At 31.5% G+C, this 19,645-nt stretch overlaps 4 protein-coding genes across 5 annotated transcripts; 2 read left to right on the forward strand and 2 right to left on the reverse strand.

Annotated features, from left to right (window-relative positions):
* The first annotated feature begins 1,519 nt into the window (after window positions 1–1,519).
* Window positions 1,520–3,538, forward strand: LOC105792548 (U-box domain-containing protein 38). The gene has a single exon (XM_012621166.2). The coding sequence runs from the start codon at window positions 1,613–1,615 to the stop codon at window positions 3,257–3,259; it is 1,647 nt and encodes a 548-aa protein (XP_012476620.1). The 5' UTR covers window positions 1,520–1,612; the 3' UTR covers window positions 3,260–3,538.
* An 85-nt stretch (window positions 3,539–3,623) lies between these two features.
* On the reverse strand, window positions 3,624–6,910 carry LOC105792549 (uncharacterized). The gene is made up of 10 exons (XM_012621167.2): window positions 6,638–6,910; window positions 6,492–6,561; window positions 6,204–6,332; window positions 6,053–6,113; window positions 5,871–5,958; window positions 5,490–5,574; window positions 5,339–5,395; window positions 4,744–4,860; window positions 4,326–4,396; window positions 3,624–4,158 (listed from the first exon to the last, which is right to left on the reverse strand). The coding sequence occupies exons 1-10, from the start codon at window positions 6,736–6,738 to the stop codon at window positions 3,729–3,731; spliced, it is 1,209 nt and encodes a 402-aa protein (XP_012476621.1). The 5' UTR covers window positions 6,739–6,910; the 3' UTR covers window positions 3,624–3,728.
* Window positions 6,911–8,652: 1,742 nt separating this feature from the next.
* On the forward strand, window positions 8,653–12,688 carry LOC105792550 (uncharacterized). Of its 2 annotated transcripts, none has more exons than XM_012621171.2 (12): window positions 8,653–8,892; window positions 9,129–9,160; window positions 9,310–9,413; window positions 9,537–9,611; window positions 9,845–9,924; window positions 10,365–10,416; window positions 10,686–10,775; window positions 10,882–10,950; window positions 11,102–11,203; window positions 11,501–11,569; window positions 11,850–11,906; window positions 12,306–12,688. In XM_012621171.2, exons 1-12 carry the CDS (start codon window positions 8,816–8,818, stop codon window positions 12,390–12,392), a joined length of 894 nt encoding a protein of 297 aa, XP_012476625.1. In that variant the 5' UTR covers window positions 8,653–8,815; the 3' UTR covers window positions 12,393–12,688. The 2 variants fall into 2 exon arrangements, with proteins under 2 accessions (XP_012476625.1, XP_012476624.1); XM_012621170.2 differs by having other exon boundaries at window positions 8,654–8,892; window positions 9,126–9,160.
* A 3,002-nt stretch (window positions 12,689–15,690) lies between these two features.
* On the reverse strand, window positions 15,691–18,116 carry LOC105792551 (protein FANTASTIC FOUR 3). The gene is made up of 2 exons (XM_012621172.2): window positions 17,973–18,116; window positions 15,691–16,631 (listed from the first exon to the last, which is right to left on the reverse strand). Exons 1-2 carry the CDS (start codon window positions 18,114–18,116, stop codon window positions 15,996–15,998), a joined length of 780 nt encoding a protein of 259 aa, XP_012476626.1. The 3' UTR covers window positions 15,691–15,995.
* Window positions 18,117–19,645: the final 1,529 nt, after the last annotated feature.

The following is a 19,645-nucleotide window of genomic DNA, read 5'->3' on the forward strand; positions in this document are numbered from 1 at the left end:
AGAAAAGTTATCAATTTTTAACAATTTAGTACTTATCATGAAACCATTTTATAATTTAACTTCAACTTTTTACTAGATGCATAGACAGGTTTGTAAATAGAGGAAAACCATTTCCATGTTAATTTACTTTTAATTTTTCCATCAATCCATCATTAATTACCATACATATTTATATTTCAAGAGCTGAACCCAAATAGGTTAATGAGTTTTTTGGAGAATGAATTACTTATTTTAAATAAATAACAATATTTAGAATAAAAAAAGTGTTACTTTCTTACTCAACCATACACATGTTTCGCTGGATGTATCAATTAAAATATTTTATAATTTTATATAAATTTAAGTTTGTGATTGATATAATTTAAATCATTTTAATTCAATATTTTCTCAGATTTTTTAAATAAAATAATAATTTTTTAAAAGATATATTTGTCATGAATATATTAATATATTTGAAATTTTTAACACTTTGAAAAACCAATTAAAGGGTATTTTGTCATTTAAATTTTTGTATGCTATGACTTTATCTACTCCACTAAACCAAACACTAATACCATTATCATATTCATTCTAATTTGACATTGGCAATTCAATTATAGCATAATGGTAAATACATTTCAACATGGTGAAGTCAAAAATTTGTTTAGAAGGACGAAATTTTTTGAGAATTTTATATTTTATGGTAATAAAAAAATATCATTTTAGTAACTTATATTTTTATAAGTTTAAAAGGTTAAATCAATTTTTTTTTAGTATTTTAAAGGGCTAAAGTGTAATTTTATCTTTATTAATATAGAATTTTATCAATTTTAAAAAAGTTTAGATAGAAAATTCTCATTTTAGAGGGGGTCTGGCCCTTGCATCTCAACTTGGTGTGCATCATAAAAAAAATCTTCAAGACGGTTAATAGTTTCTCTCACCAAAATTAATTTATTTCCTTAAATTTGAAAAAAATGATCTAAATTCTTAACTTTTTTAAACGGCATATTTATCTAATTAATCTAATAAATAATTTGCAATTATATAATTAATTAAAGACAATATGAATAAAAATTAAAAAGAAAATAACATTCCTTTGAATAAGACATAACAAGAGCTCTCAAACTTGATAAAAAAATTGATTTAATAAACTAAATAATATAATTATTAATTAAAAATAAAAACAAAAATTACTTTTGAGAGGACCAAGTCAGTGGCATGTAATGTTAAAAAGTAAAATTAGTTTTTTTAACCCAAAAGTAAAAAATAAATAATTAGCTGATTTGTGCAGATTGTTTAGATAAACCCTAACAAAATCCATTCCCAACCATTATTCTAAAGAATCGGTCAACTTTTCTATACCTTTACCAAAAATTAAAATTATAGTACTAGTAGTGAAAACAGTGAAATATCAAACTAAACCTTCCGCCCCCAAACAAAAAGTCCACCAGAGGCAGCAAAAAGCCAAAAGCAGGAAAGGACAATTAAGTAATTAGATGCTACAGACCCAGTCTAATCTTTCGAACAAATAGTTGTGAGGCTTACCATTTACATCTGCTCTTTGCTTTCCAGCTCATATATTCTCTCCTTCCCCATTTCTGGCTGCTAAAAAACCCTCAAGAAAAGTTTAGATATGGGAGGAAATGGAAAGCACAGATGGATATTTTCATTTTACAAACGTTCTAATTCATCATCTTCTCCAAAGCAATCCAAAACCCTACCTCCACGTGAATTCCTTTGTCCAATTTCTGGGTCTTTGATGTTCGACCCTGTTGTAATCCCTTCAGGTCAATCCTTCGATCGAATCTCCATCCAAGTCTGCCGTGACCTTGGCTTTACCCCTACTCTTCAGGACGGCTCTACCCCTGACTTTTCCACCATCATCCCTAACCTCGCCATCAAAACCACCATCCTCGCTTGGTGTCGTGACCAGCATGCTCAGGACCCTGCCCCACCTGATTATTCCTCCGTTGAAAAAATCGTCCTTTCCAAGATTCCAGAACAGACTTCTTCGAGATTGACTTCGGGTCCTGACATTCGGGTCTCCGAACGGGAACTTTTGAAAGCCGTGGCTGAAAATCCGCCTGTTCTATTCTCCCACGCCGCCACGGAAATAGGTCCGTCCGTTAACAGTAGGTTATTGTGCTCCACCTCCACCTCCTCTTCGTCCGATGAATCTGTTATCGTAACTGCCAGTAGTCCCTACACGCCGTTGCCACTCTCTACCCGCCCCGCGTGTTTCTCAGCTTCCGGTTCTTCATCTTCTTCTACTGAAATTACCTTGTCTGAAACTCCAAATCTCAAGTCCCAATCTTCTTCTTCGTTGGAAGAACAAGAGCTCGTTTTAAAGCTCAAAAGCTCCGATATTTTCGAGCAAGAAACAGGTCTGGTTTTGTTAAGGAAAATTACGAGGACTAAAGAAGAGGCTAGGGTTTCTCTTTGTTCCCCTCGGCTACTTTCAGCTCTCCGATCTTTAATCACTTCCAGATACAGCGTTGTTCAAACCAACGCCATTGCTTCACTCGTTAATCTTTCATTGGAGAAATCGAATAAGGTCGTGATCGTACGGTCAGGGTTTGTTCCTCTTTTAATAGATGCGTTAAAGGCTGGATCCAGTGAGGCACAAGAACATGCTGCCGGCGCGCTCTTCAGTTTAGCTTTAGAAGAAGAAAATAAGATGGCGATTGGAGTATTAGGCGCGTTGCAACCATTGCTTCATGCTCTGAGATCGGAGTCCGAGCGCACTCAGCACGATTCAGCGCTCGCTCTTTACCATCTCTCCTTGATTCAGTCAAATAGAGTTAAATTGGTGAAACTCGGCGCCGTTTTGACTCTATTATCGATGGTGAAATCGGGGGATTCAGCTAGTCGAGTGTTACTGGTACTATGTAATTTAGCTGCCTGCCCGGAGGGGAAATCGGCGATGCTGGACGCCAATGCGGTAGCGATATTAGTGGGAATGTTGAGAGAAAGCGAGTTGGTTTGCAAGGCAACTCGGGAGAACTGTGTTGCCGCGTTGTTTGCTCTGAGTCACGGTAGCATGAGGTTCAAGGGATTGGCGAAAGAAGCTAGAGCGGTGGAGGTTTTAAGGGAGGTGGAAGAGAGAGGGAGCGAAAGGGCCAAAGACAAAGCCAAAAGGATTTTGCAGATAATGAAAGATAGAAAGGAAGATGAAGATGATGAGATTGATTGGGAAGCAGCATTAGAGTCGGATGGACTCAGTCGGACTCGCTACCGAGTTGGTAAAGATGATTTTGCTGCAAATTCTACTGATTTCTAGCACCTTTTTCCTTCCCTTCTTTTTTTCTTTTTTGTTGGTGGGTAATTGGGCATGTAAATGTAATAAGAGGGAGGATAATTTAGTTTTATGAGAAGAAATTTTGTGAACTTCTAGGGTCTTTTTTCCAGAAACTTGTTGATAATTTGGGATTTTAGTGTGTATAGGTCAATTTCCTGTTGGGTTTTTAGGTTTTTAGACTTTAATTGGATTTTTGTATTTAAAAGAAAATATGATTTATGTTATAAATTAATGAAATTGGAAACTTCTACGTTTTTTCAACTCTTCCAAAATTGATGCAAACAATTTTATTTTCTTTTAAAATAAAATAAGCTGCAAGAAATTGAAATTAAGAAAAAACAGTAAGTTAAAATCAAATGTTACATTACTTCTACATTTTATTTTTGAAAAATTGTAAAATATTCACATTCAGTATCATGTGTAAGATTCACCAATAAACCCAAGATACAAATCAAGTTACAGTAAACAATCTTATGCTAGAACGATCATAAGACTTCATGTACGGAAGCAAATCAAAGGGCCTCAGTGTAGATGTTAAGTCTTTAATTCTAAGATCAGCCTGATCTGCTAATGCAAGAAATCGATCGAAAGTATCGGCATTCCGAATAACAGAAGCAATATAAGCAACAGGGTCTGCCCTTGATACGAGATCAACAGCATTGTTGATGATTCCTTTGACTTCACTCGTATTGATTCGTTGAGCATGAAAACTAGATGCATCTAAATCATGGGCATCATTTACCTTACTATCACCGGGAAAAGAGTTTGGAATACTTCCTTCCCGATTCTCGATATATGACTTCTTTTTGTTCAAAAGAATGGCTAGTACTTTAACAAGATGTGGAAGACAAGATGGATCATAAATAACATCTGCACCTAAACTGAATCATGAACAAAGATTGCATCAGTTTTAACTAACAATAAACCAAAATTATATTAGAAAAGTGCGGATTTGTTCATCAACGTATTCGTGTTAGAGAACAGGCAAAAGTTCTCTTATTCCCGATCAATGAAAACGAGCAAATTAGATAATAAACTGTATACTCACATAATTTCTGGCATGAAGTTTTGCAGTTCCTTTTCTGATGCTGATTCCCAAGGCAAATGAATGCATTTAACCTACGAATAACAATTTATTTCAGCTTTGACGGTGACGTGATAATTTGTTTTCTTTTTCAATTTGGTTAAAATAGATTCAAGCTACAATGATAAGAAGAATGATTCATCGGGTTAGTTATACATCGGAATGATTTTTCAACGATGCCAGATCTTTGAAGACTGAATCACTTCATTTATTTCCATTATTGTTGTCACCAATGATAAACTCAATAGAACATTCTTTCTTTTCATGGTTATGGTCCATCATCATCATCTCAGCTTACAGGTCTATATCCGGGAATGTCGTAATAAAACCAATATCAAGATACCTGATGGCAAGGAATGAAATGTCCGTGACTAGAACTCACCACATTTTGATTTTCGATACTTGGTTCGGGTAAATTGGTTTCTGTATTCAACCGGTTCTTCTCCAGATTAAGCTTCATGTTAGCTAAAGTCGACAAGTCGCCATCACTTAATATCACCTGCACCAGATAAAATTACCACGGTGTTGACTGCTGATTATCATTTATCATCAAACGACTATGAACTCTATGATGGTAAAGATTCACGAAAAAATTTAGGAGACATTCGATCCAGGAAACACGAAACATGCTCTTTCAATCTCATTATCAGTTATAACAGAAGATGTGCTTTGAGCAGCCTTTGCCAAAGAATAATAGAAAAGGAAATGAAAGATTAACTAACATGAACAACTATTAAACTGCTTTTAGATTTGAAGATGCACATACTTTTGACGGTTGTATGACTCATAAAGAGTGACTACTTAAACATGTCCTAGCTCATGTGGCGGAAGATTTCCAGTTCAACTATATAATTCACCAAAGCAGACAACCAAACAATAAATATTAAGAAAATAAGTGATTCATTCAACATAAGCTACATCGATGCTTTAATAATGGAGATAATTTTTTAATTATACTACTCAGTTAAATAACAAACCTTGGAGGCTTTTACATGAGCTAGACAAATTCCAACCAAACCAACACCGGATCCGACCTGTTTTTTTATAATAAAAACCTGAAGTAAATAGAAAGGTCGAATTCGAGATGATATAGTATACAATCAACCAGAATTTGAACGAGTAATTAACCTCAAAACATGATTTCCCCGAGAAAATATGTGGATAAGAAAGTATCAACTCAGAGAGGAAAAGACTGGAAGGCCAAACTGAACACCTGTATAAACCAAAGCCATTATAAACAAATTCATCTTTACTTACATGCTAAATAAAGGAAAATGCAAAAAGAATAGTAACCATTACATGCATAATTGAAAACCATTTTATGCATAATTGTGAAGTTTTAGACACAATGACTTTTAAAAGCTTACGAAAAAACTTTGATATTCCTCGTATGATTACATGTAAAAGGATGTGTTTTTCTTGTTTGTGATTATGAAAAAATGAGGCGGTTTAGAAAATACAACATGCAAGATAGAAATTATAGGACAAATATGAACAAACTAAACATACCCTGTATCTCCCTCAAGCATGTTGAGTGAACACTGTAGCGGGACAACCAGTTTCCGTGATTTTGGACAAATCGATAGTTTAAAACAATCTATGTGATCCAGTAAACAGTTAAATGTGAGCTGATGCAAATAAACTGTAAAAGCTCTCAAAACCAGCAAGAGATAAGTAGTATCTGTTACTACCAGGGAAAAGAAAAGAAATGCATTTGCAGACTCTCTCATTTTCTTTGACTGGATTATCGTCCTAGAAAAGATTTCATCAAAAACAATAGAAGTTGCATAAAGATTAATGTTTGAAGATCAAAACAAAACCGAATTGCACCAAAATCATTACCTTGAAAGAAATCATGTAGGAAGCATATTGTTCATACAATTCATCCAACACATTACCATGGTTTGATTCAATCTCTGTAATAAGCTTCTTTACAAACTTCTTCGAATAAGATTCATAGCCTTTCCCTACCTGTTATAATTCATAAAACTGAACCATGCTTTAATGGTCACTAATAAAAAGAAGGAAACAAACAAAACAAAAGATTGGCTTATTCATAAAACTAAAATTCCCTTATCATCCAAAATAAAACTTAAAATATGAAAATTTGAAATTAAAAGTAGAACTCACAGCTTTGGTTAAGCAATGATCCCAAATAAAGCTTTGAACTTTCTCAGTTAACTTTCCTCCACCACATTCCCTGGCAAAATATCTCAAAATGAAACAAGCAAAAATAAATATGGTTGTTCACGTGCGCAGGGTTTATGAAAGCAAACCTGGCTACACAGAGCAGAGAATCGGTGGTTTCCATGGCGAGAAAAGCGGAGAGCAGGCGGAGCTCCGAAAGAGACATCGAATCCAGCTCCTTTTCGGCCATCGTTGCCCGTTGGCGTTTCTTTGGGATATGCCAGGGTTTTTGGAGGTTTTAGGTTTTATTATCCAGGTAGAAGCTGACTCGGTCCATGTTGACTCAATTCTCCGAGTCGAGCTCAGAAGCCCTATCTCGAGCTCAATCCGATCTTGTTTAACATTGTTTTCAAATGGCCAACACGATTTTATCAAATCAAATAGATTTTCATTTTTTAATATATATTTTAAATAATTTATATTATTAAATTACATTATTACATCTAATATATATTTTTAACTCTAAGTTTAATTATTGAGATAATAATTAATCTTGAATCTGAGCTTGAATATGAAAATTTGATGAATAAGTTACTCGATTTTATATCGGTGTTCGATTAATTTCAAACGTGTATCGAACATCAAATTTATTATTTTAATATTTGAACCGCTTCAACTTAATCACACTCTTAATTGCTAATTATTATACTTTGACAAAGTTTAAGATTTAACTTATGTACTAAAAGTATAAAATATATATTAATATAATTATTAAAATCATTAATATTTTCGGTTAAATTTGACAATATGACATATTGATTAAATTATTTTATATGATGTAGACAGACGGACAGTAAATAAACCTACTAGGTTGAATTTTTATAAAAAAATATTAATAATGTTAATGATTAGACTGTAATTTTAAATTAAAAGAATAAAAATTAAATCACAAATTTATTAAATATAAAAACTTCAAATATATTTTGAGCTAAAAACTTAACTCAGCAACTTAGAAGGTATAATTTAATGTACTAATTAAAATTATAAAAAAATTCTGGTTAAGTTTATTACTTAAATCATATAATAAAAATTTAAAGGTTATCATATCTACTTTTTATATATTTAAAATTTAATTTTTATATTTTTATTTTCAGGATTTTAATCTCTTTTCATTTGTTAATACCACTATTTATTTTTGTTAAATTTACAGGTGTAATATTTTAAAATTTTCAAGTGTAGCAAAAGAATAATATTATAATAGACCTAAATTTAATAAAGAATTGTAACAGATAATAATTCTTAAATATTCACATAAGCATTTTAATTAGAATAGAATACTTAAATTAACTAATGATGTTATAAAAGTTGAGGTGTCAAATTAGAATACAAAGATTAAATCTCAAATTTGAACAAAATATAAGGATTAAGATTGAAGTTTAATCATTCTTATATAACCTTAAAAAATAGAGGATTATAATTGAAATTTAACCATTATTATTTCATGTAAAAAGAGAGAAAGGAAATATACTAGACAAATGTCATGTAAAGGAAGGCCCTTCCTTCCTTCCTTCCTTTTATCTATAATAGTATAGGTGAAATTAAAATATTTCACTTTTAACTTTATTCAATGCAGTTAAAAAAGTTATAATAATTTTATTTTTAATAAAAGAATAAAATAATATAGATTTATTTCATTCCGAATTTGTATACAAATAATATATATTCACATATTTATTTTAAAGGGAAATGCATTATTTGGGATTTAAATTTGGCAAATCTTTTCGTATTAGGACTTAAAGTTTTTCTAAGTTAGTCTTTAAATTCAGCAATTGTTCTCACATTGGGGTTTGAAGTTCTTTTTATCTAAATTAGTCCTAAACTTGATTATTGCTCTCACATTAGGACTTGAACTTTTTATCTAAGTTAGTCTAATCTTGACAATTGTTCTCATATTTAGACTTTTTTTTGTTTGTTTAACTTAGTTCTTGATATTTTCTTTAAAAATTAGACAAATAAATTTTAGACTCAATATGATAACAATTGGTAAATTCAAGGACTAACTTGAAAAAAAAATAGATGTGGAAGTTAAAAAAAAAATGTATTAACCCTTTTCTAGAACTTAGCAACATATGTCCAATATAAGGCCTATTAAGCCCAAAATTTATGCTGCATAGATCTTCCATGTAGTGTAGTTTTTTCTTCCTTAAACCCTTGAAGAATCGTGAACCAAAACCCCTCTGCCCTCTCTATAATTATCAAAATCAAATCAAATCAAAATCTCTCAAATCAATAAAAGTTTCGAAGTTCGATTTACAACCCAAAAGGAGATGGCTCTTTTAAGAAGATTCAATACTGTTCGTTCTCTTTATCAAACCCTTGAGATGCATCAATCTTCTTCATTCCTGTAAGTTCTCATTTACTTCTTTGAATTTTCTACTTTGGGTCCTTCAAAAAGAAGGAAAAAAAAAACCCTTCAAATGTTAACAAATGTTTTAATTTATGGGTTTGTCTTACATATTTGAGAAATTATAAAATGCAATGTTTGGTTACTGAGAAATGGAGGGAAATTGGATAGAAAATAGAAGAATATCCATTTTTTTTATATATTGAAGCTTTGAATTTTTTTTTTCCTACCAGAAGCTCAATAAGCTATTCCAGTGGGTTTTCAAATGGTAAGTAAATTTCACTTTGTAAATTTCTGCGGAATCTGATAAGTTTAGTTTATAACATGAGTTAATTTTCATATGCCACCAAAAAATAGATAAATAAATAGAAAGTATTTCTTTTGATCATAAATTTATATCCTTTTCATTGTTCTCAGTATCTCAATTCTACGGCCAAGGTGTAACTTCTTGCTTATATAAGACACAAACTAATGCTCTTCCTTGGACATGTAGAAACACACTGACACTTCGTTCAACCATGGTAACATTCTGAAGTATGAAATGCATAAATTAATTTATTTTTTATTTTTGTTAGATCTCTTGATGCTAGATGCTGAGGCAGTTAATGTGGCATCTTTTTCTTTTTTTCTTTTTTTGATTTTAGGCTGCTGAATTGTTGATCTTTTTGAATGACAAAAAGTCCTTATCCACACAAGCGCCTACACAAACACGGAAAGTGGTTTGTAACACCTGAACTGCCCATATTCTATTTTTATTCATTTCTATTCAGGTTCAGAATGATTGTTATTTCCTTCATGGTGCCTATTATGATGCAATTTTTATGCATATATGTTTTTCTGATTTGTTCTTAGTTGGACCGTAGATGGAGGGAATTTATAATGGTGTTCTATTATTCTATAATCAGGTTTACAAATTAATTTAAGCCTATGCTCACATCGTTTTTAATTTCAGGGAGCTCAAATTTCTATGACTAGCCCTGGATTTGTGTATGAACCTTATGCACTTCGTGAACCGATCCCGTTTTGGAAGAGGTTAGTCTGACTTTCGTGAAGTTGTTATCAGACCATGCTTAAAAAGAATTCTCCTAAAAGCACCTGTAGCACTATATTGAAAGTCAACTGTCTATTTTATTCAACCCAATATTTAAGCTTTTTTTGTTGGACGGGATCGATATTGTGAAGAAGCAGATAAAAAATGCTTGAAACTAAATTGGGTGGTTGTCTTTTCTGGACATACCTATTCGAGGACAAGGTTAATAAATTTCAAGATTTAGGGCAAACTAGAATTTTAAAAATGGCTTGGTTGCCATGTTAGAACCGGTCCAACTTCATATTGTGTTGAAATTTAGAAAATCGCTCGGTTCATTCTCATTAGACTTACGTCTTAGTATGCATCCTTTTCAACTTATTTTCCCATACAAATCATCAATATGCATTTTTCCTCAAATGTCTTCTAATCTGTGGTGTATCAGGTATTTTACAAGAACCGGTTGGAGACAAACAAAAGAAGATATCAAGTCTGAGGTACTTTATACTGTTTATTCTAACTCAACTTTATAATGTTAAAAAATCTTGCTTTATGATGCCATGACCATCCTTTTGCAACACCATCTGGACATGATATATTATTTTTCTGAACGATCTCTCTTCTCCTTTCCTTTATAATACCGTGAATACAAGATAATAATAATGTGAATCATAATCAAAATGCATTGTAGAAATGAAGATATAGACTAGAAGAGATCCACTGCATCATTGTTTAGCGAACTTACATTCTAGTTTCTTGTTTGCAGCTCAAGAGTGCCTATGCAATTGCTAAGTTAAGGAAAACGGGGTACTCAAAACAGAAGTTCTATAAGGAAGCCGTAGAATTATACAAAGAGGTATGCGGATCCAATAACCTGAATTTGCTATTACAATTATGTTGTTCACTTTATTCCATTGATTTTCTTTCTCTCCATTGCTGAAACTACTTCTCATTTCTCACAGATAAGTACTCTAGTAGCAAATGGTGACAAAACATCATTACGGAAAGCAGTTACGGAAAATATGTTCTCTGTATGTCTCTGCTCCTTCTACATGTGGTCATTCTGTTTGTTTTCTAAACTTCTCGTGTTTCCTCTTTTTATGGGTTGGTTAGGCTACTAACAGCATATTGCTTTCTAATTTATACCTAATTCCACGTGATTCATTGTTTGATATCTGATAGGCACTCAAGAATGAAATTAAGCAAAGGGAATCTATATGGAGTAAGGTTTACTGGGAGTTGGTCGAACCTATTGTTAAAATACGAACTTTGCGAGCCCGATTGGTTAGTACCCAATTCATTATTTCTTTGAAGGTGTCATTGACCCAATACAAATTTTAGGTCTTGCATCTTGGCATGGTAACTAAAATATTTCAATCAGCATAATGAATGCTGTCTGTATGCTTGCAATATTCAAATCAGACCCTTTATATAAGATTGTCATATAGTTTTAAATCATAAAGAATATTTTATAAAAATGGAGGAAAAATATAGATTAAACTCCTAATCTTAATTAATTACCGGTGTCACCTTTTCTTTATTCTAACTAGTGGCTTGTCTTTTGGTGTTTCTACATTACAGATTGGTGTTGATAAGAATGACCTTAATAAAGCTTTCATCCAACTTACTCTCGAGTTCCTGACTAAGGAGGTAAACTGATCCTACTTCAATTTCCTACACATCTTCATATGGTTACATGCTTGTTAATTAGATATCGATTAACCTATTTAAATCAGAACATGGTCGATCCATACTTTGAAGATATCCATCCTTGATATGCTGCTTATATGACATTGCAGTCATATCCTTTGTCATTTATCGGATGAACATTATACTGTGTTATTGATGGTTCCGCGACAATTGTAGAAGACCACTTGTTAATATCATTGATCATGGATTGACCTTGATATTGTCTCTGTTGTTTTGGCAGAAATTCGAAGCATATGATTCTAAAGGCGCTGTTGTTGCTGGGGATAAAACTAAGGAGGTATTGTTCATTATTCTTTTATATGATGTGGACCCTCGATTGTTTCCTCCCTTTTAAGTTCTCCTCTGTTTGCTCGGTTTAATTTTTTGCGACATTCTGACTTCACTCTAGAAGACTTAAAATTCGAATTGCTTAAGAATCTATTTTAAGTTGGTCAGTTAGATACTTGGAGATTCTGGAATTAACCTATTTGAAAAGATATATTGTGTCAAAAAAAAGGACTGTGGAATGAAAAGGCATTCATGAAAAGTCGGGCGCACTTAGATGGTATACCATCACCACTCCATATTCACATGCATTATTGTCTATGTATCCTGTATCACAGCTGATACCATGACTATGTCTGACTTCCTCTGCTTCGAACTATCCATGTAAAAATCTTGTCTCTGTGATCTGCAGGTTCTTGTCCGTTCCATCTGGGTATTCGAGAAGTCTCTCTTTCATTCTGGGGCTCACTGGCGTCTCTGCGGACGAATTAAAGTGTGAGCCAACTATTATTTACTGCAAAGTTCAAACTGATAGTTCTGATGGCAATAACGAATAATTTACGCTTACCCGATTTTGTTTGCCGAGCTTCTTGTACATTAATTCTATGCATATTGATAGATTCAATCCATGGAATGATTTCTTAAAGAGACTAAAATTGATTAGCAGTTCACAGTTTTCAGAATGACATATATTTCAGGATCTGTAACTTGCCTCAATCAAAATATTGAAAAGTTTTAACTACTTGAACCAATGTCTATTGGATAGAGTAATAAGGACTTTTGTTTAAGTTTTCAGTTTGAAGTTTTTTGATATTTTTCATGTCTGGGTTCAGGTTTTAGTTATTCCTCCTAACAATGTTGTGTTGTTTCTAAATTTATAAATATTAGATTATGGTACACTCATTATGTGGGTGAAAATAGAATTATATAAGAAGTATGTTTTAGAAAAATTGATATGATTAATAAATAAGGCTCAATACAATTATTAAAATTATAGACATTTTAGTTTAAATCCTATTATTATTCTGTATAAAATATATGAAATCGCAAAAAGTAAAAAAATAAATTTGAAAGAATATAATTTCTTTTGTAAAATAAAGGTTTTAATCATTACTCGAAAGAATTTAGTATTAGTGGAGATGAATAATTATTTTAAATGTTTTATTTATAAAATTATACCTGTTAAGTTATATTTTTATGAAGTTTTTTTATTTTTTAGATAATAACTGGATAAAATTGATCATAATAAAATTTGAATCGAGAACATCATGTATGATAAATGTTTCACCCACTCTGAAAGTGTGCCACAAATCTAATAACTATATACATCATTAACTTGTGAAGAAAATTGAGGAATATTCTTAAACTATTGCAATCTATTCAAACATCTTATACTTAGCTTGTAATAGAAAGATGTCATAATCATTAAATCCATTAATTTTAATTAAATTAATATCTTTTATCTTTTATTTTAAACATGTCATAATTTTATTAATTACAAATATTTAATCTAAATAATTTCCTAAGCTTGATATATCAAAATTAAAAACTAAAAATAAAAAATAGCGACGACTAGAAAATTGTGTAACATGTAAAATGATCTTGGAGTTCGTGGGTGTCAATAATATTAATCCTAATACTTACAAATTATTCAGAGTTGATGCTATTTTTAAAGAGTTTTAATCTTTTTAACTAATAAAATTATGACATATATAAAATAAAATAAAAGATAAAAGAATACTTTAATTAAAATTATTTATTTATTTAACTCCAAAATATGTACAAGGGCTTCTTTAATTTGAGGGGCTTTTATTATTTTACCCAAAACTTCATCATTTTCCTTTGGTTAAAACATAAGGTTAGTCCTTGCACTTTGACAAATTTTGATATTTAGCTCATGTAGTTAAAATTTTAAAATTAAGTCTTACTTTTTAATTTAAAAATCTTAGGTTCAATTATTAAAATTTTAAATATTTTTCGTCAAAATTTATCAAATTGACAAGTTGATTAGGTTGTCCCCATGTGATGTGGCATATGATTGGAAAAAATAAACATGTTAAGTTGACAAATTTTAATGAAACCTACTAACCGAGATAATGGCTAAACTAAGATTTTTAAATAAAAAAAGTAGGAGGATTGAATTTTAAACTTTTAAGATATAGAGACTAAATCTCAATTTTTTTCAAAGTACAGGGATTAACTGCATATTTTAAGCTTTTCCTTTTTACCAGGAAATAATGCGCGGGAAAAAGCTTAAAATAACTTGAGGAAAATACAAAATCAATATTTGAATTCTTACTGGCAAGCTATCAGACTCGCGTTGCCAGTGGTCTTCTGCTCGATTCTCTCGTTCATTATTTGTTTGGTTCCTGAGAAAATATTGGATTTTGCTGGTGGAATCAAGAACAAACTGAGAGCTTTATCGGTTGCTTCAAATTTCGTAACTATTACTGCTTTGGTACATTATATTTTCTCTCTCGTCAACGATCTCAGTTTTTTATTTTATTTTTCATCGATTTCTATTGATATACAACATCAATCTGATCTGTAACTTTATTGAATTTCATTCTATTTGAGCAACAATTCTTTTGAATTTCAATTATTTTATTTTGCTCTTCTTTTCTTCACTATATTATCTCAAAGTTTTATGTTGAAAAGATGTTTGATGTTTTGCCTAAATGAAGTGCTATTTCTAGCTAATGAAATTAACTCAGGAGCAAAGTAGTCTTCCTGGTTTTTAACTTGGGATGATAACATGACATAGGCAACACTTTTGCTTGGCATGCTTTGCATATATCCATCAATAAATACACAAATATTCAGAATTGACTTCATTGTTTTACTTTGGATGATAACAAATACTTTTGGGGTGGCAAACCAATTCTAATGGCGGCATTTTTAGTAAACCCAAACTTTAGTGTTTACTGTGTTCTTAGATTGCAAGAAATATAATAGTCAAATTTTATTTTATTTATCAGGAGAAGAATTGGAATGGGGCAAAAGCTTTAGAGCTTGGGAAAAATAAACCATTTTGCCCGAACCAGGTATGTATGATAAAAACCTGTAAAAGTACCATGGAAGCTCTTGCACTAATAATTAGATTGTATTTTGTTCCTCTACTTAAAAAAATGGGCAAATTAGTCACTGTACATTAGATCAAAGAGCAAATTGGTCATTTTGTTAATAATTCTATCCATTTTTACTGTTAAATATTGGTTATTGTATATCAGTATGAGGTACACGTGGCACGTCACTTGTCATTGTTTAATTATTTCGTTAGCTACATTAGTTTTAACTGTAAAAATGTATGAAATTTTTAATAGAAATGATTGATTTGCTATTTGATTTAAGGCACTCATTTTTTAATAGAAATGATAAAATACAATTTGACTTCATGTTTTGAGTTCTAATTGTTTAGCTTGTCTTGTGTGTTATGTTAGGTAATCAGTGGTAGAATAGTGCATTGCATGTTTCTCCATTTCACCTTCTAAATGGTTATAATTTGCTATTTTTGTATCTCTTACGCTTGAGGGTAAATGAATCATACTTTAAGTCAGACATATGTTGCATTTGACACTTAACTATATTTGCATAAAATGTATCCAATATTTATCTGAATTCGAAGATATATGAAAGGGAATTTTTGATACACATGTAAGTAAACACATCTGTCTGCAGTTTTACATTCTCAAACTTTGAACAATTCAGTAACAAACTGGCTTGTATTAATATATATCATCTATATATATGCATGAAATATTATCATCATTTATATATGTATATGAATGATCCACATGTATGTAAGTACGCACATTTTATTAAAAGAAATTAAAGGTAAAGTTCCATAAGTGACTTTTAAAGAAAATAAAAAGTCAAATAGTTTAGTAACTGAAATTGGCAAAATAGTCTTCAAATCATTTTCTCCTTTTTTTTAAAAAGAAAAAATTATTTATACTAACAAGTGGAGAATGGAGATTAACCATATTTCACCTGCAATTTTCCTTCTGCCTTGATCATCCTATAAAACATATAACTTCAATTTTTTTTTTGTTTTTCAAATTAAACTTTTGGTTATATAATAATCCTCCATGTCTTTGATTATTCATCTTGTTGTCACACATGGCTGCCTCCATCCATGATTATGATGATGATCTTGATGATGGTTCATAACCTGCTCTTGACATCTCTTCAAACCATCTTCAGTCACTCTATGTTTCCATGATTCTTCAACTTTCTCTTCTTTTTCTTCATTGATTTTAGAGGAAATATCTTGATCATTATGACTTCTAAACAGATGCAATCTCAACCGACCATTTTCCCTGACAGCATGTAAAATATCAGGTCTCTGTATTTTAACCTCAGTTAACTCCAGTCTCCCATCTTTTCTCACCGGTTTTAGGTAAAAACATGGCTGCCCATTTTCATTCAATGAAGAAAGTGGTGGTGGAAACAACTTACTATAATTCCTTTCTATTCTCATTTTTCCATTACTTCTTTTCTTTCTCCATCTATCCCTTTCTCTTTCACAAAACTCCACCATCTGTTGATGATAATGATGATCATTATCATCATCATCATCATCAACAAGAATCCTTCTCTCTTCACAACTCTCCAACCCTATACTCTCTGTACAAGACATAAGCCCGTCAACCCCACCACCTATATCATCTATAAATCCTATCCCACCAGGGTCTTTCATTTTCAATGACGGAGGTGGCAACGGTGGCGGCGGCGGAGGCTGCGATATAAGTTTAATATCATTGACAAGTACTAATGAAGAGGACACAATAACATTTGGATTAATAACCCTAGGTGTTTCATCATTGAAAATCAACCCTAATCCACATTTAGAAAAACGAAGATAATTACGAGAATTCATACTAATGTTTAATAAACCAAAAATAGTACTTGAACATGAATTGTGAGTAGTAAAAGCATTGATACAAGTAAGTTTTAGTGCAAAATAGTTGAAAAAAAGAGATAAGAAGAAGATGAAAATGGAAATGGAAAGAAAAGGATCATATTCATATGAAAAATAAAAATAAAAACAAAAATTTTAATTTTTTAAAAAAGGATTTGAAGAAGAAGAGAAGGAGATGGGGTTATTAATAACATCCTCAAGCCAAAGATAGGGAAAGAAAAAAAAATTAAAAGAAAAAACAAAAATTAAAGAGAAAATATGGTGAAGAGTGTGCCAACGTGAATGATAGAGTAAACGGTGCCGGGTCCCATGAACTATTGCCTTAACCTTCGGTATCATCTTAATAAATTATTTAGTTTCTTTGATTTCTTCTTATAATTCTATAGTCAAATTAATGGGATGAGCCATTTGGCAATGGCTGCTAAAGATACTTTGGACTTGAAGATGAGTTTCAGATATATGTATCTATTTGAAATTAATACTATAATTTTTTGAGAATTTTAAAATTAGTTATATTATATATTACATTATGCGTATGTGTTTAATATGTATTTAACATTTATATTATTATATCATATTTAAATGTGGAATGTGGATATTTTAAGAAAGAAATTGTACAACATAAAACCGCATAATGGATTGCCTTGTAATTCATAAATTTATAAGTAAGATGGAATCTTTGTAGTTTAATATAGTGTTCAAAGAAATGTAATTTACCCTGACATTCACTCGGATTTAATTAAAAGTGACTCAATTTTTAACTCAATTATTAAATTTTAGAAAAATAATAAATCAGTTATCAGTAACCACATGTCATGTTAACTGGTCACGTTGGCATCAAATTAGAAGAAGAAGAAGAAACTGGTGTTTTCTCCGATGCAAAAACCCTAAAACCTTTGATCTTCAGTGACCCATTTCATATCTCAACCTGACCCAATCTGGGTCTGATTCCTTTTCTCCTCCTTCAAATGAAAAAAACCTCAGATAAAGTGTTCAAACAAAAATTAGGAAAAAAAAAAGTGAAGTGATTGTTGCTGAGCATAAGCACTTGGAGTGAGCTTAACCCGTTTAAGGTAGGTACAGGACCTGAAATGTTATTTCATTGTACCTCTAAACGCTCAAGTTCAACAAGGTTCTGAAGATCTGAAGGAAGTGTACCTTGTAGGTTCTGATGACCAATTTGGATCCGAGTGACGCGCTTGTCCTCTGAGCAGAAAACGTGTTTCCTGTTGCATGGATCCGGGTCGGTTCACCCGAGAGATTGGGAGGGGGGGGGGCGAGGGTCTTCTTAAGGGCTAACATGGCAGCACCATCGTGGCTTGCAGTTATTTGGGATTTAATAGAGATGAAAGTTGATAGAGTTTTATTTTATTATCCTAATTTGATTTGAAAATTTTTTAAATCAAATCGAATTAAATGAAATTTAAGTCAAGTTAATAAACTTTTAAAAGTTAAATTAAAAAAACAGCCACATTAAGGTGTTGTTGGCAATATGACTAAATTTCAAATTAAAGAATATAAATAATTAATATGAGCTCTGGTTTAAAACCCAATATTTACACATACTCTATATTGATTAACAGATTTTCTAGAGAGAGATTGTCTGATGAAGCATACTAGTTGTTTAGGAGCATGAGAGAAAATGATTGTTTACCTAATAGTTGCTGTTATATTATAATGATCCGGGGATTTTTTTCAAAACAGCTATACCTCGAAGGCAACAAGACTTCTTAAGGAATTGATGAGTAAGGCTTTTCTGCAGGCAGATATATCAACTTCCATATTATTTTTGATCTTATTTTACGATTTAATAAATTAATCTTGATTTGAAATGTTTCACAAATAGTGTAAAAGGTTGACACTTGTGAATGTGAATCAACTTATTCGTATTGTATGGCCATGATATCATTCTTCACTTTTGTGCTCGACTTTTATGGATGAATGGTTTTAGATATTAGAAGTGGAAGCATATGTGAGTTCATTGTACCTTGTTTAAACTGCATTATACTGTTTGGTTTAGGAAAGTTAGAAAAATGAAAAATGCAGGGTAGGAAAGGTGAACCAATTTGATTGTATATGCCATGAAATCAGTAAATATGAAGCAAATTGGAAAATGAAAGTCACTAACAAGGGAACGGTAAGCATCTTTTGCCGTGACAAGCCCTGAATCCGACCAAACACTACCCACAAATATCTGGCCCAACATTGTTAGAAGAAGGTCGATTACCCAAGATTCGGGACACCATATCGCCATCAAGAAAACTTGCTAATTTCAAGCCATCTCAAGTGCCTTTAACAAGTAGTTCCAAATCACGATTGTAGCCATGCAGTGATTTCACTGTAATGACCTAATTTTTGTTGGTGTTGAAAAACCTAATTCAAGATTGAATTTTTTTAAATCTCAAAATTTTAAATCGAGAAATTAGTAAGTCAAATAAAGAATTAACAAATTGAACCAAATAGTAATTAAGTAGACCGAATTGTTTTATAAATAGTACATGGATTAATTTATAAGGCGAGTAAAATGAAAATTTGATTGAAACTTTATACATGTCCCTGATAACAATTTATCATGTCCTTAAAAATAATGATTCCATGATTAAAGTTGAGTTAGTGGAGGTGGGAAAGGGAAAATAAAATTGCTTCATCATCTTTTCTTCTTCACCGTCCCTAGCAAAGAAAAGAAAGAAAAAGTTTAGGTATTTTCCTCCATTGCCGAGAGCTTCCAAGGTCTCTTGGTAAGTGGCTTTTTCCTGTAAACTTTTAGTAGATTATTAGTGTATACTAATAGATAATTACAACTCAAGCAATGAATTTAGAAATTGTTTAGT

The sequence above is a fragment of the Gossypium raimondii genome, chromosome 8 (assembly GCF_025698545.1).
Source record: "Gossypium raimondii isolate GPD5lz chromosome 8, ASM2569854v1, whole genome shotgun sequence".
NCBI lineage: Eukaryota > Viridiplantae > Streptophyta > Magnoliopsida > Malvales > Malvaceae > Gossypium > Gossypium raimondii.

Coding starts and splice junctions, on each gene's coding strand:
- LOC105792548 (XM_012621166.2), top strand. CDS start 1,613: ATGGGAGGAAATGGAAAGCACAGATGGATATTTTCATTTTACAAACGT.
- LOC105792549 (XM_012621167.2), bottom strand. CDS start 6,738: ATGGCCGAAAAGGAGCTGGATTCGATGTCTCTTTCGGAGCTCCGCCTG. Junction 6,114..6,203: donor CCTACATGATTTCTTTCAAG/GTAATGATTTTG, acceptor AATCTTTTCTAG/GACGATAATCCAGTCAAAGA. Junction 4,159..4,325: donor AACTTCATGCCAGAAATTAT/GTGAGTATACAG, acceptor TTCATGATTCAG/TTTAGGTGCAGATGTTATTT.
- LOC105792550 (XM_012621170.2), top strand. CDS start 8,816: ATGGCTCTTTTAAGAAGATTCAATACTGTTCGTTCTCTTTATCAAACC. Junction 9,925..10,364: donor CCGATCCCGTTTTGGAAGAG/GTTAGTCTGACT, acceptor GTGGTGTATCAG/GTATTTTACAAGAACCGGTT. Junction 11,570..11,849: donor TCGAGTTCCTGACTAAGGAG/GTAAACTGATCC, acceptor TTGTTTTGGCAG/AAATTCGAAGCATATGATTC.
- LOC105792551 (XM_012621172.2), bottom strand. CDS start 18,116: ATGTTAGCCCTTAAGAAGACCCTCGCCCCCCCCCCTCCCAATCTCTCG. Junction 16,632..17,972: donor TGGTCATCAGAACCTACAAG/GTACACTTCCTT, acceptor CTTATATCGCAG/CCTCCGCCGCCGCCACCGTT.